General features: G+C 42.5%; 1 protein-coding gene across 1 annotated transcript; it reads left to right on the forward strand.

Annotated features, from left to right (window-relative positions):
* Positions 1-1547: 1547 nt before the first annotated feature.
* LOC131456061 (extracellular calcium-sensing receptor-like) lies at positions 1548-11304 on the forward strand. The gene is made up of 8 exons (XM_058624037.1): positions 1548-1571; positions 3973-4059; positions 4244-4510; positions 9197-9403; positions 9491-9766; positions 9847-10074; positions 10159-10282; positions 10361-11304. Exons 1-8 carry the CDS (start codon positions 1548-1550, stop codon positions 11269-11271), a joined length of 2124 nt encoding a protein of 707 aa, XP_058480020.1. The 3' UTR covers positions 11272-11304.
* Positions 11305-14037: the final 2733 nt, after the last annotated feature.

Genomic DNA, 14037 nt, shown 5'->3' on the forward strand with positions numbered 1-14037 from the left:
AACTTAATAAAATGTTTTATAATTGATATGATTTTGTGTTTTCATTTTTCAAACCTTCAATCAATCAGCAAAAGCTAGGAATGGGTGGTTTGTGAGACTGGCAGTCACAAAAAAAATCTATGTATTTATGTTTATCTGCTAAAATATGACAATATCAAACACAGAAACATGAGTCAGTGATTTCTTCACTCTGAACATCTGTGATACCTTTTCACATTGCAAAGTGCACTTTTTCTTTGTTGTGCTCAGAGGGACAAGCTCAATTGAGGGTCTTCAAATCATAACTAAACTTCATTCCTCTTCTCTACAGTGCAGACCTCCACCTCTCGAGGCTCACGTCTACCTTTCTCCTCCTCTCACTACACATTACAATGTTATCTGCAAACAACATAGTCCACAGAGACTCCTGCCTGACCTCATCTGTCAAACTGTCCATCACCATAGTAAAACAAGAAAGCGCTCAGGGCTGATCCCTGATGAAATCCAGCTTCACCTTGTACCCATCTGTACCTCCAACTGCACACCTCATCACTGTCTCACTGTCTTCATACATGTCCTCATACATGTCATGCACCACCCTATCATACATCTCTGCCACTCCCAACCTCCTGATACAACACCACAGTTTCTCATCTGATCATAAGGTTTCTCTAGATCCACAGAGGTACAATGTAACTCCTTCTGGTCTTATCTATACGTCTCCATCAACACTCTCGAAGCAAACCACATCTGGCATGAAGCCACTTCTTTCCTTAATTGAGCTTCAACAACTTTTTCCCACATCTTCATGGTGTGGCTGATCAACTTTATACCTCTGTAGTTACAACGGTTCTGCGTATCACCCTTGTTCTTGAAGTTCATCAACACCACACATATTATGTTTTCCTCAGGTATTGTTTTGTTTGGTCTCCAAGATTGTGTTAAATAATCTGGTCATGCTACTTAAACCGTGCTGTGGCGAGGCGAGGCGAGTAGAGCTGGTGGAAATATGCCATAAGTTTTTATTGAGCCCTCACCATCACCAGGTGTGTAAGTTAAGTTTCATTGACTACAGGGGTGTGGCCTAGTGTTGTAGTCAAGACCACCTAAACCGAGACCAAGTCGAGACCGAGACCGAGGCAGTAAAAGTTGGACGTGGACGTCGCTTTGTAGAATTTACACATTGCGCTGTGTTTTCTTTTGGAGGCATTTATTCACAAAAAGTCTTTGTAAACAAATTTTGTTATAGATGAGTTGGCTGACATCTTCTCACGACCGCTTCTCCTGTCACTCACATGCACTTTTGTGGGGGGCGTGTGAAAGGGGGCGGGAGGAGTGACAGCCGTTAATTTCAAATGATATGAATGATAAATGAGTCAAGTTATTGGTTGTACCCAAGCAATACGATTTACGCAAAATCACAGTAATGATATTAACAAGTTAATCCAAAAATGCACGGGCAATTTATTGATATCCCCACAGTTGTGGTCTTGACCGGTCTTGAAGTACCTTTCTGCAATTGTTCCTACCTTTCACATATGAACACTTTGTCCATTCCTGTAAACATCATGCTTGGAACATCACCAGAGCAGGTACTAAATATAGCAGACATTGGCCCAATCCCCAGTAGCGGGCTGATAATGATCCATACTCCCTGCTGCCTGCTCCCTGCCTCGGCTCTTGACCAACTCCTTTTGTTTAACGTGTTTCATGACAATCGGACGTGGTTGCTGGCCTTTCTGTCGTCAGCCTCCTAGATGATGTGAGGAAATGTTTTTGACGGTGTCTACCGGGGGTTGTTTGAGAGTAAAGTTCCTTACTGTCGCTTCTGCATCTTCTTTGTTTTTTTCTGGGATCCCAGAGAAAACCAGTTTTTTCCTCATACTGTGTGCCTGTAGATCAATAATTGTGTCCTTTATGTGAACATTTTCTTCTCTGAGATGCCTCGTTTCCTCAGTGAGGGTTTTAACCGATCCTTTTAGTGCATTATTTTCCAAAAGCGAGCAGGGAAACCCATTGGTGTTTGAAATTCCTTGTGCAAGACCTCTACCAGAGAAAATCGGGTTGTCAAAGGTAAGGATCTCCATTAATTAGCTGTCGGAGGATAGTATACGATGTGGAAATGTTTGAGTTAGATGCGCGCCACCATGTTTGGTTTGATTGCACAATCTTGCACAGTCTCGCGATACTACCACATCTCACTCTCCCCCAAAAGCTCGCTAAATGACATTTAATAAATATTGTGTAGATTACAATAAAGTCAACAAGATATCAGCTTAGTATGAGATGCATGTACTGAAGCTGGAATAAGAGTTGATTGAGTTCATAGAGAGAGCTCTCTGATTTCTCTGCCTTCTCTCTACGTGCTCTCCTCTCACAACTTTGTGGATTAAGCTCCCGAAGGAAATTCATCACATCATCTTTCTTTACTTGAAGACAGTTTAAGTACCTGCCACTTTGTGCGGTAACCCAACAGTTCAGGTGGCTTTTGTAAATTTGTTTTGGTATTTGTAAAAGGGGTTGGCATTTTGTAAATTTGTGTTAGAAAATGTAAATTTGTTTTAACTTTTGTTAATTTGTTTCAGTGTTTGTAAAAGTGTTTCACACTTTGTAATACTGCTTTGCACTTTCAGATCACAGTGCATCACCGTTGATCTTGAATATCTAGGCCATACACTCTTCAAGCATTTTCACACTTTCCAAAACTGTGTTAAACTATCTGGTTAATAGGTCCATCACTCTCTCTTTGTTACTAATCAATCATAACTACTCATTGCTATTTGCTGTGTTCTGCTGCTGAAGTATTTTACTATACAATTACCATAATGCTTCATGACATCAAACTAGGTTTTTTGATATTGCTTTGATTGAGTGCCCCCCACTGCCAGAAATGACAAACTTTGTTTTTAAAAAAAGTTTAAACAAATAGATTAATTAATCAGTCTCCAATAGGATATGATTTAAGCCCTGCCCTTACAGCTTCTTCCTTTGCCATGATAGGTGGTGTGCAAAAATACAACACCAACACTGCAAACACATAAAATGCGGTGATATTATGAAGAGCCTGAACTTAGACAGGGAAGAACCAGAGCAAAGTCATGGGGTCATTTTTAGACACCACTAACCTCTCTTTAATGTTGTTATCCTTCCTTTGCTCTGATGTGTCCTCTTATTCCTCCTCTTGTCAGTTACAGGGACAGTTTAACCTAAATGGGATGCACAAAACTGGAGATGTGATTCTAGGTGGACTTTTCAGACTTCACTTCTTTCCTGTTTATGATGCTGATGCATCTTTTACCTCAGAGCCACAACAGTCTTCCTGCTATGGGTAAGCTGCTTGAATATTGTTATTCATGTGAGATAATAACATTATATATATATATATATATATATATATATATATATATATATATATATATATATATATATATATATATACGTATATATATATATATATATATGACCTGTGTGAGGCATTGAATTGATACTGACCTCATTATTTGCAGTAGTGTCTGAAGTTGTGGAACATGTGTAGTTTTGTACTACTGTATGATGCATTTTAAATGGTAAACATTTGTATATTTGTGTCAGCTTTGATGTGTTAGGATTCAGGCTGTCTCAGACCATGGCCTTTACTATTGATGAGATCAACAGAAACTCAAACCTGCTGCCTAATGTCACTCTGGGATACAGTCTGTATGATAACTGCCTCCAAGTAGGGGCTGGAATTGGTGCAGCACTGACCTTAATCAGTGGTCAAAAAGAGCAAGTTACATTAGAGGAGAACTGTGTAGGAACTCCTCCAGTCCTAGGGATTGTGGGTGGTTCTTCTTCTACACGTTCAATTGCCATATCCACAGTCTTAGGTTTGTACAGAGTGCCTCTGGTAAGTTTTTATGATTTCATTTCATATTTAATTAAGGTGTGACCATTTAGTAATTAACGTTTAACATTCTGAATTTTTCCTTTTTGATACATGGTCTTGTTTTACAGGTGAGTTATTTAGCCACATGTTCCTGCCTGAGTGATCGACAAAAGTTTCCATCTTTCTTTAGGACGATCCCGAGTGATTCTTTTCAGGTGAAAATCTATTTGCAATATCTAAATACATAAAATCAATTGTGTGCACTAATGTTTGTGTACAGTATATATTAAAATGAAAAATGTACATCTTTTACAGGTCTTTATGATCCTATTTAGCAGGATTTCCAGTGAAAGATGATTCCAGCCTGTGCACTAAACCCTCTGCTCTGTGTCCACATAGGTGAATGCTTTGATTCAGATTCTAAAACACTTTGGTTGGACTTGGGCAGGTCTGCTCATCAGTGATGATGATTATGGACACAACGCTGCTTGGTCCTTTCATTCTGATCTGGGTCCAACTGCTGGAGGTTGTCTGGCTTACACAGAAATCTTGCCTCGTTATGATCCGATTGAAATTAGGAGAATAGTGGATGTGATAAAGAAATCTACAGCTCGGGTGGTGATTGTGTTTGCACACGAAAGTCGCATGATTAACCTCATGAAAGAGGTAGGTGGTAACTGTGCTCTTTCTAAAACAGAAGGTTGTTTTTGTAAAATCATATGTAGTCATAATATATAGTCATACAAATTTTGTGTTAACCGCTCACTAAGACAAATTACAGTTATGCACCTTTCTGCTAATGTTACTGTGTGACACACTTGCAGAAAATGCTGTGTTTTCTTTATCGACCCAAATGCAGAGTTGCAACTCTTGCTTCCTTTTTCAGGATTGTTTAATAGGAATATCGGTCATTTTGGAAAACTGCTTCTGGCCTATGAAATTACCCAGAATGTAAACTGAGCTTTTGAGATGAGAGGAAAAATATGGGATATTACAATGAATTTAAGCAGTTGAATATTTTGCAAAGCATACTATACTGATATCAGTTTTAATCATAGCTTAATAATCATCACAATACTACTACTGACGCCTATAAACTGGATCTGGAACCTTCAGCCAAAGAGTCACAGGTACCTGCAGACTGAGGATAGAACGAGCAAAAGTAAAAAGTAGGGTAGAAAAATAACAAGATGTAAAAATTCATATTCATATCAAGAGTGTGAGGGAGTTAGAAAGTGTATGCTCGGTGCACCACACCTATAGCAGTATAACTAAGAGATAGTTCAGGTTTCAGACTCAGGAAACCACAAGTAAGCCTGCAGACCTAAGCAGACCTAAGTAATCTGTTAGGATGATATGGTAAAACTAGTTCTTTCAGGTATGAAGGGGCCTGATCATTAAGTGTTTTGTACGTGAGGAGGAGGATTTTAAATTGAATTCTAAACTGTACGGGGAGCCAGTGTAAAAAAGCTAACACTGGAGTGATATGATCTCTCTTCTAGTTCCTGTCAGAACTCTTGCTGTAGCATTTTGAATTAACTGGGGGGTTCTAACAGACTTGTTGAAACATCCTGAAAATAAGGAGTTACAGTAATCTAATCTAGATGTAACAAAAGATGAAACATGAACTAGTTTTTCAGCGTCCTTTAAGGACAGAATGTTTATCATTTTCATAATGTTCCAAAGGTGGAAGAAAGCTGTTCTGGAAAATAGTTTTATGGTCAGTTGACATGTCCTGGTCAAAAATAACTCCAAGGTACCTCACAGTGGAACTGGAAGCCACGGCGATACATCAAAAGTGACAATATGGTCAGAAAGTTTGTCTGTCAAGTTTGTTGAAAAACCTAATTTAGTTCATCCGGCTTCATTTATATATAAATATGTCATCTGCTTAACAATGATGCTTTCTAATAATGTTCCCTCAAGGAACCATATACAAGGTAAAATGTATAGGCCCAACACTGTGCCCTGTGCAACTCCGCAATTAACTTTTGTTTACAATGAGGCATTATCATTAACATGAACAAATGGGAATCTACTGATAAGTATGATTTAAACCAGCAGAGGGCAGTACCATTGAGTCTGTTTGAGTATCTGCAAAAATACCATGATCAATGGTGTCAACATTTTTTTAGGTCAAGAGAAGGTTTTTAGGGCTGTTTCTGTGCTATGACATAACCTGAATCCTCAAACAGGCTGTTTGAGGATTCAGCAAAAAACATCTGGGTCGAGGGTCGCTTGTTTGTCAAGGGGTTTATAAATACAACTTTAAAAGCTTGGGGTACAGTGGGGCAATCCAGCTGGAATGAGGCTTTCGAAAGAGAAATATTCAGGTTTTGGCTTGGGGTTGATTAATAGACTGGAATTGAAAATACCCTTGACTCCTCCTCCTGGCTTGAGCTTTGGGGAATTTGAGTATTAATGACTGGGTGGTGTTGACTCAGTGTACACCAATATATTTAATATAAATGTATATCAAATATATTGGTGTACATATATATTGGATATTATATCCAATATATATATATATGTAACCATGTGTCAGTAATGCAGAATAAGTCAATATAATGATCACTCCTATAATCCTCTGGTGTACTTTGGGTCTGATGCTGTTTGCCCCCTTGCCAGTACATCTCCGGGTGGGGGGCAAGTGGCTGGGATGCATACATAGGATGGGGTGTCTGAACCCATGCACTGTCCCTCCTCCATAGCCACAACCAGTAGCTCGCTCTCTCCACCTCCTCCGCTAGCTCCTTGATGGCCCTGTGCTGACTTGAGCCTATTGATCCTGTTACCTGGAGGACCTGCCCAGATAAACCCTGCACCCTTGAACCCTTAGCTAGTGTGTCACTGATATGCCCTCTTCCCAGGGAACAGTCAACTCAGTGATGAGGACCTGCTTGTTAGTGGGACCACATCACAATGTCTGGTCTCAGAGTTGACTGCATGATCTTGCTGTGAAAGATGAGTTGCCTGCCGAGGTTGATGCACATCTCCCAAACCTTTCCAGGGGTCAGCAGTGATCTCTCCTGGCCCACTCATGACTTCTTCTGGCTCTCTCCGGGTCGAATGAACACTTTGCAAACAAGAAGAAAAAATAGTAAGTTGCGACAACTCTATGTTTCTCCAAGAGCTCCCCTAGCTTCCTCAGAACCTGGTTGTGCTGCCATCTTAAAGGAATACCTAACCGATTTGCATTTAGCTTTCTATTACTAGAATTGGTGTTTGAAAAATTGTGCTTTCCAACCTCCCCTGTGATAAGAAATACCTTCATTCTTTTCTTTGTTACATGCCCATGAGTGACACTTGGTCCAGTTAGCGTAACTGTTAGCAAAGATGGCAGACACTGTTTACATTCTGGGAATGAGGTCTCATCCCCCTATGAGTGGGTCTAAAAAGTGCAGAATTAGCGTTGCAGTTTCAAGCCTCGGACCAAATGTCACTGGTGGGTATGTAACAAAAAGAAGACTTTCTCGACTCGATGAATCTGAGGATGGGAAGCACAATTTTTACCTATTCTAATAATACAGAGCTAAAGGCAAATCGGTGAAATATTCCTTGAAGTGCCCCAGTGCCACTCCACATGTTGACAGGATGTGTTGGAGGCCTGCATTGTTTTTGCTGCACAGGGGGAACTTGTCTTCACTCCCAAACCATGTGCCTGTGGGGCTTGCCAGATGTCCTTCCAGATAAGGACATCTACTCTTGGCCCCCACCTCTCCTCTCCTCTTATGCTCAGTACTGGCTCTCCTCTAGGCTGTGTGTGGAGCCCATTCCTGTATGCCCAGTACACCTACGACTGTGTCCCACGCCATGCCTCAAACAAGATCATCAAGTTCGCAGACAACACCACAGTGTTGGGGCTAATAGCTGGGGGAGACGAGACCACCTACAGGGAGCAGGTCCAACATCTGTCCGTGTGGTGTCAGGCCAACAACCTGCTCCTGAACACCACCAAAACCAAAGAAATCATCTTCAACTCCAGGAAGTACCAGATGGATCATGCTCCTTTCTGCATCAACAGAGACCCGGTGGAGAGAGTGTCATCTTTCAGGTTCCTGGGGGTCCACATCCAGGAGAAGCTCTCCTGGGTCAGCAACACCACGGCCGTGACTAAGAAGGCCCAGCAGCGGAGAAACAGACTGGAGCAGAAACTGCTGATGTCATTCTACCAAACGACAATTAAGAGTGTACTCACTTACTGCATCACAGCGTGGTTCCCTGGGAGCAGTGCCACAGACAGAAAGGTTCTGAAGCGAGTGATAATCATATTTTGCACCTCCATTTTTAAGCTGCTGTCTATTTATTTCTACCTCACTTATGTATATGTTCTACATCTCTCTACACTATAGGGCCTGTTGTACATTTCTGTTTACATATCTTAGCTGACTGTTTATTTATATTATTTATTGGTTTGTGTATGTATGTGTGTGTTTGTGTGTGTGTCTGCACTGTATGTTAATATCATTCAGGGTTTCTTCTTTTTGGTGACGGGTTATCTATCTATGTCTATCTATGTTAACCACCAGCTCCACCAGGCCACCAGTGTCTCAGGCTCTGCACTTGCCCTACTCTCATCCTATCTACATCCTAACCTGGGTGTGACAGTTGACAACCATCTCTCCCTCACCACCAACATTGCTGCAACAGCTCGATCTTGCAAATACATGTTGCACAGAATCAGAAGGATACAACCTCTTCTAACCCAGAAGGCAGCACAGGTTCTGGTCCAGGCTCTTGTCATCTCACGCTTGGACTACTGCAGCTCCCTCCTGGCTGGTGTCCCTGCATGTGCCATATGACCTCTGCAGCTGCAGATCCAGAATGCAGCAGCTCAAGTGGTCTTCAACTTACCAAAGTTCTCTCACACTACACCGCTCCTCCACTCCCTTCAATAGCTTCCTGTAGCTGCTCGCATCCGCTTCAAGACTCTAGTGCTTGCGTTCCATGCTACAAACGGATCCGGTCCAGCCTACATCAAGGACATGATCAAATATCATCAAAAATCACCCCAGCCCGCCCACTCCGCTCTGCATCGGCAAACCGGCTTGCTGTCCTCTCACTGAGAGGATCGCAGAAGCATTCGCCAAACTCACGACTGTTCGCTGTCCTGGCTCCTTCCGCTGCTGACTAAAAACTCATCTCTTTCGACTCTACCTCGACTAAGATGATGACAACACAAGAAGAAAAAGCACTTACTTGTACATCGCACTTATGACTAGCACTTTATAGTTTGACTTACTTGAAGCGACTTAGCGTCTGCTTAATGACATGTAATGTAATGTAAAAAAAAATAATTATACTATATCGGTATGAAAGTACACAATTATGTACTTCTTATACAATTCACAGATAGTGAAACTGAATGTGACAGGCCTGCAGTGGATTGCCAGTGAAGCCTGGTCATCAGCTGCTGTGCTCCAGGCTCCCCATCTCATGCCGTACCTGGCTGGAACACTGGGGATCGCCATTCGTCGAGGAGAAATACCAGGGCTCAGGGACTTCCTGTTACAAATACGTCCTGACCTACATCACAACAACACCGATGGGAATAGCATGGTGAGAATGAAATGTTTCAATCTGATATGGAACTTCCATTTAAAAAAAATGTTCATTGTTTCACACAAATAACACACATTTTTTCAGGTGAATGAATTTTGGGAATACACATTTCAGTGTAGATTTGCACCACCTCCAGCAGGTTGGGTGGAAGCTGGAGGAGAAGTATGCACTGGACAGGAAGCTGAAGAGAATGTGAAGAATGAATTGGTGGATGTTTCAAACCTCAGGCCAGAGTATAACGTGTATAAGGCTGTGTATGCTCTGGCGTATGCTCTTGATGACATGCTGCAGTGTGAGCCAGGGAGAGGGCCTTTCAGCAACAACACCTGTGCTCATTTGCAAAGAATGGAGCCATGGCAGGTGAGATATCAGTTTGCAAATGAATAGAATAAATCCTCATTTTCAGTTTTCTTTTTTGTCCCTAATCTGGATTTTCCTAGATGATGTATTACTTGGAAAAAGTCAACTTCACCACATCTTTTGGTGATCAAGTGTCATTTGATGAAAATGGTGATCCTTTACCAATATATGACATCATGAACTGGGTGTGGCTCCCTGATGGAAGAACTAAAGTTCAGAGAGTGGGTGAGTTTAAGAGTTCAGCCTTCAAAGGAGAAGAATTTACACTGGATGATGACAAAATCTTCTGGAACACTGAATCCAAACAGGTTATTTCTTACTTTTTCAGACTACCATCTCTTTACCTTAGTCATTACAGATTAGTCTCACAGATCCTGATTTTCTCCACACAGCCTCCTCGGTCAGTGTGCAGTAAGAGCTGTCCTCCAGGTACCCGCATGGCCAGAAAGAAGGGGGAACCTGAGTGTTGTTTTGACTGTGTCCCTTGTTCTGAGGGAAAGATCAGCAATACAACTGGTCAGTATAAAGTTTTAAACACCACAGTTCAGAGATTTTGTATAAACATGTATGTCATAATATTTTCTCTTTTATCAGACTCCATGGAGTGCACCAGTTGTCCAGAAGATTTCTGGTCCAGCCCCCAGCATGACCACTGTCTTCCTAAGAAAACAGAGTTCCTCTCCTTCCATGAGCCTCTGGGTATCTGCTTGACAACTATCTCACTTTTGGGCACATTTATCTGTGTTGTTGTTCTGGGCATTTTCATCCATCATCACAGCACACCTATAGTTCGTGCCAACAATTCAGAACTCAGTTTTCTTCTTTTGGTGTCACTCAAATTGTGTTTCTTGTGTTCATTGCTCTTCATTGGACGACCCAGATCATGGACTTGCCAACTAAGACACGCAGCATTCGGCATCAGCTTTGTGCTTTGTGTCTCATGTATCCTGGTGAAAACCCTGGTTGTTCTGGCTGTGTTTAGGGCCTCCAAACCAGGTGGTGAGTCCAGTCTGAAGTGGTTTGGTGCTGCGCAGCAGAGAGGGACAGTTCTGGTTCTGACTTCTGTTCAAGCAGCAATCTGCACTGTCTGGCTTGTCTCTGCTTCACCAGTGCCTCATAAAAACACCCAGTATCACAGTGACAAGATAGTTTATGAGTGTGTAGTTGGGTCCACAGTTGGTTTTGCAGTTTTACTGGGTTATATTGGTTTACTGGCCGTCCTCAGTTGTTTGTTAGCTTTTCTAGCAAGGAATCTTCCAGACAGTTTCAATGAGGCCAAACTCATCACCTTTAGCATGCTGATCTTCTGTGCAGTGTGGGTGGCCTTTGTCCCTGCTTACATCAGCTCACCAGGCAAATATGCAGATGCAGTGGAGGTATTTGCCATCCTGGCCTCCAGTTTGGGCATCTTGGTGGCACTGTTAGGACCCAAGTGTTACATCATCTTGTGTAGACCAGAGAGAAACACAAAGAAAGCCATCATGGGTCGAGGCACCAAGTCATGAAAACTGTATCCAAGAGTTGTCTGCCAATTACCACTCCGGAATTTTACTGAACTTAATAAAATGTTTTATAATTGATATGATTTTGTGTTTTCATTTTTCAAACCTTCAATCAATCAGCAAAAGCTATGAATGGGTGGTTTGTGAGACTGGCAGTCGCAAAAAAAAGTGTATTTATGTTTATCTGTATTTATGAGCCTGGTGGTCTATTAGATAACCAAGGCTCCTCCTGGTGAAGGAGTAGTTTATACCATAGCCCCTGTGAATCACCCGGTCAGGGTGCGGACTGTGCATCGTGACGCACTGAAGGCTGTAGTCCGGACTACGCCTGTTTCCCCTTCTAGGGTGCCAGCACCACCTGCTGTGGTGACTTATGGGGACCTATCAACTGACGGTGATCTGTGGGTGCTACTTCCCGAGTTTTCTGTACCATCTACCCCAGTGTCTCATAGCTCATTTGGCCCCACAGGCCTTCCGTTGAGCCTCCAGTGGAAGTTGGGCCCCACCTAGCTCCAACTGTGGCTCTGGAAGGTGCAGTACGACCTGCACCTCCGTTGCAATCAACGTACCAACCCATTGCTAGTCCGCAAACTCTGCGTCGGATGGAACGCTCCACAGCGGGCCAGCACTCAAACGTTCATCGTCTGCCGCGACCTGCTAGTAACATGGACAATGCTGCGAATGAGTTGCCAGGCCCGGTGTCCAATGCGCAGGCTTCCCTTTTTAGACCATGGCACTAGTTTTTCGTTGTTGGTTGTTTTGGGTTTTTTGGCCCATCGTTGGGGCACCGATGCAAAAGTAGGGGGTAGGCGTAGCCGAATAGGTTCCTCCGCCTCACCGGCAGTGATTGACAGGCGGAGTGGCGTACAAATACGGCCAGGATGAGATTGTGCACCCCTTATGCTTCCGCTGAGTGACATCCGGTTCGTGTTGGTGCGGTGAATTGTTTGGCGTGGCGTGTATGGCGCGCCTCTGTGTCCTGTCTCCGCTAATATCAGGTAGGTGCCTGTACACTTCCCTTGCCTGTACATATCCGCACAGCACGGCACACTTAGCGAGTATTGTTTCGCCCTCTTGTAGCGTAATTGGTGCGGCTGTGGGCTGGGAGAGCGGAGCACTCCGCGTCAGGGGTTGCCTGGGTGACAGTGTGTACTCTCTGCGAGGTAAGCCGCTCGTTGTCAATTAGCTGTTAGTTTGTTTACACCATAACGTTACCTGAGACGTCTTGTTTTGCTGTACAGAAAAGCGGTGGACTTGGCTGATCGTGTCTCCCGCTGTCTTAGAGGCTTCACCTCTGTTCGCCACCTCTGTGCCCGGGGTTTTGCCAGTCATTGGCTGCCACGTCCGGAACAGAACTGCTGTTTTGGTTAGACTGTTTTTAGCTTAAGATTGTGTCGCTTCAAGTGGAGGTGAAGCCACCTGCGGATTATGTGGCTTTGTACAGCCGTTACACTGCTCCTGACCACTCCGTAGGAGTAATCATTCGGCCATCCTCGACTCCGTCCACTGTCGTTGGCTGGGCCTACTGTTTTTTTTAATAGCTCCAGCAGGCACCACCATTTAATAGTATATTGTTTTTCTAGTGCTTATTTTCCTTGATTATATTATGTGTTTTGTCTCTTTCTTTTTTTTGGATTTTTTTGTTGAGTTTACTTGATCTTTATTTGTTGGTTTTGTTTACTTTTGTTTAGTAGTTATAATTTTCCATTATTAGATTATTTTGGATGTAAATTAAGATGTGTTATATTTGTCGTGTTGTGATTTAAGTGTTTATATATTTGGGGTTTGGCTGTTTAGTTGTTGGTTTGTTTGTTTGTTTGTGTATGTACTTTCTCAGTATTATTTTCGAGTAATTTAGTTCCCTTTTCTTCTTTTGTTTTACAGGTGCTGTGGGTCGACACGTGCGGCAGCCCAACTCCCGGTGGTGGTATCTTTTCACGAGTCCGTGTTTGTTGTGTTGTGTCACAGGTGGTGTTGTGTTGGATTTTCCCTTTTTGATTTTCTGCCGCCGTGGTAATTATTCATGTATAGGTGTATGAATTTTTATTCTGTATGAATGTGTGTGTATGTCATGTTGTACCTGTATCAACCACCATTCAGTGGTGCCTTCACCATAACCTCGTCGGGAAGTTGGAGGGTTGACATTGGGAGGTATGGGGGTTATTGTTGGGGTTTTCTCTTTCTTGATAAGCTTCAGTTTACTGTACATATGTCTTGTTAATACTGCCTTGTGTATAGTACCTTGCTTTGTCTGGAGAAGAAAAAACTAATAAAAAGATTGGTATAAGGAAAACGTTATATGTTGTTAAATAAAATAAATTATATTTTGTAACATAGAACCCGCTCTCTGTCCTGTGTTTCAACGAACCTGTGTTGTCCTTTTCGATACATTATTCTATAATAATGAATAATGAAATTCCCCCAGGTGGCGTTGTCGCTGGTCTCCTCCCCTTGGAGTTTGATTGCACAATCTTTCGCAGTCTCGCGATACTACCACATCTCACTCTCCCCCAAAAGCTTGCTCAATGACATTTAATAAATATTGTGTGGATTACAATAAAGTCAACAAGATATCAGCTTAGTATGAGATTCATGTACTGAAGCTGGGATGAGAGTAGATTAAGTTCATAGAGAGAGCTCTCTGATTTCTTTGCCTGAAGTTGTTGTCACATAGGTCTCACAGTTGTCTATAGGAGAAGTAAATTAAACTTTTTTGAGATCTCTTTTCAAATGTTCTTTTCCTCTGGGCATTGAGTGGTACGTTCTTCT

This window comes from Solea solea, chromosome 3, assembly GCF_958295425.1.
Source record: "Solea solea chromosome 3, fSolSol10.1, whole genome shotgun sequence".
Lineage (NCBI taxonomy): Eukaryota > Metazoa > Chordata > Actinopteri > Pleuronectiformes > Soleidae > Solea > Solea solea.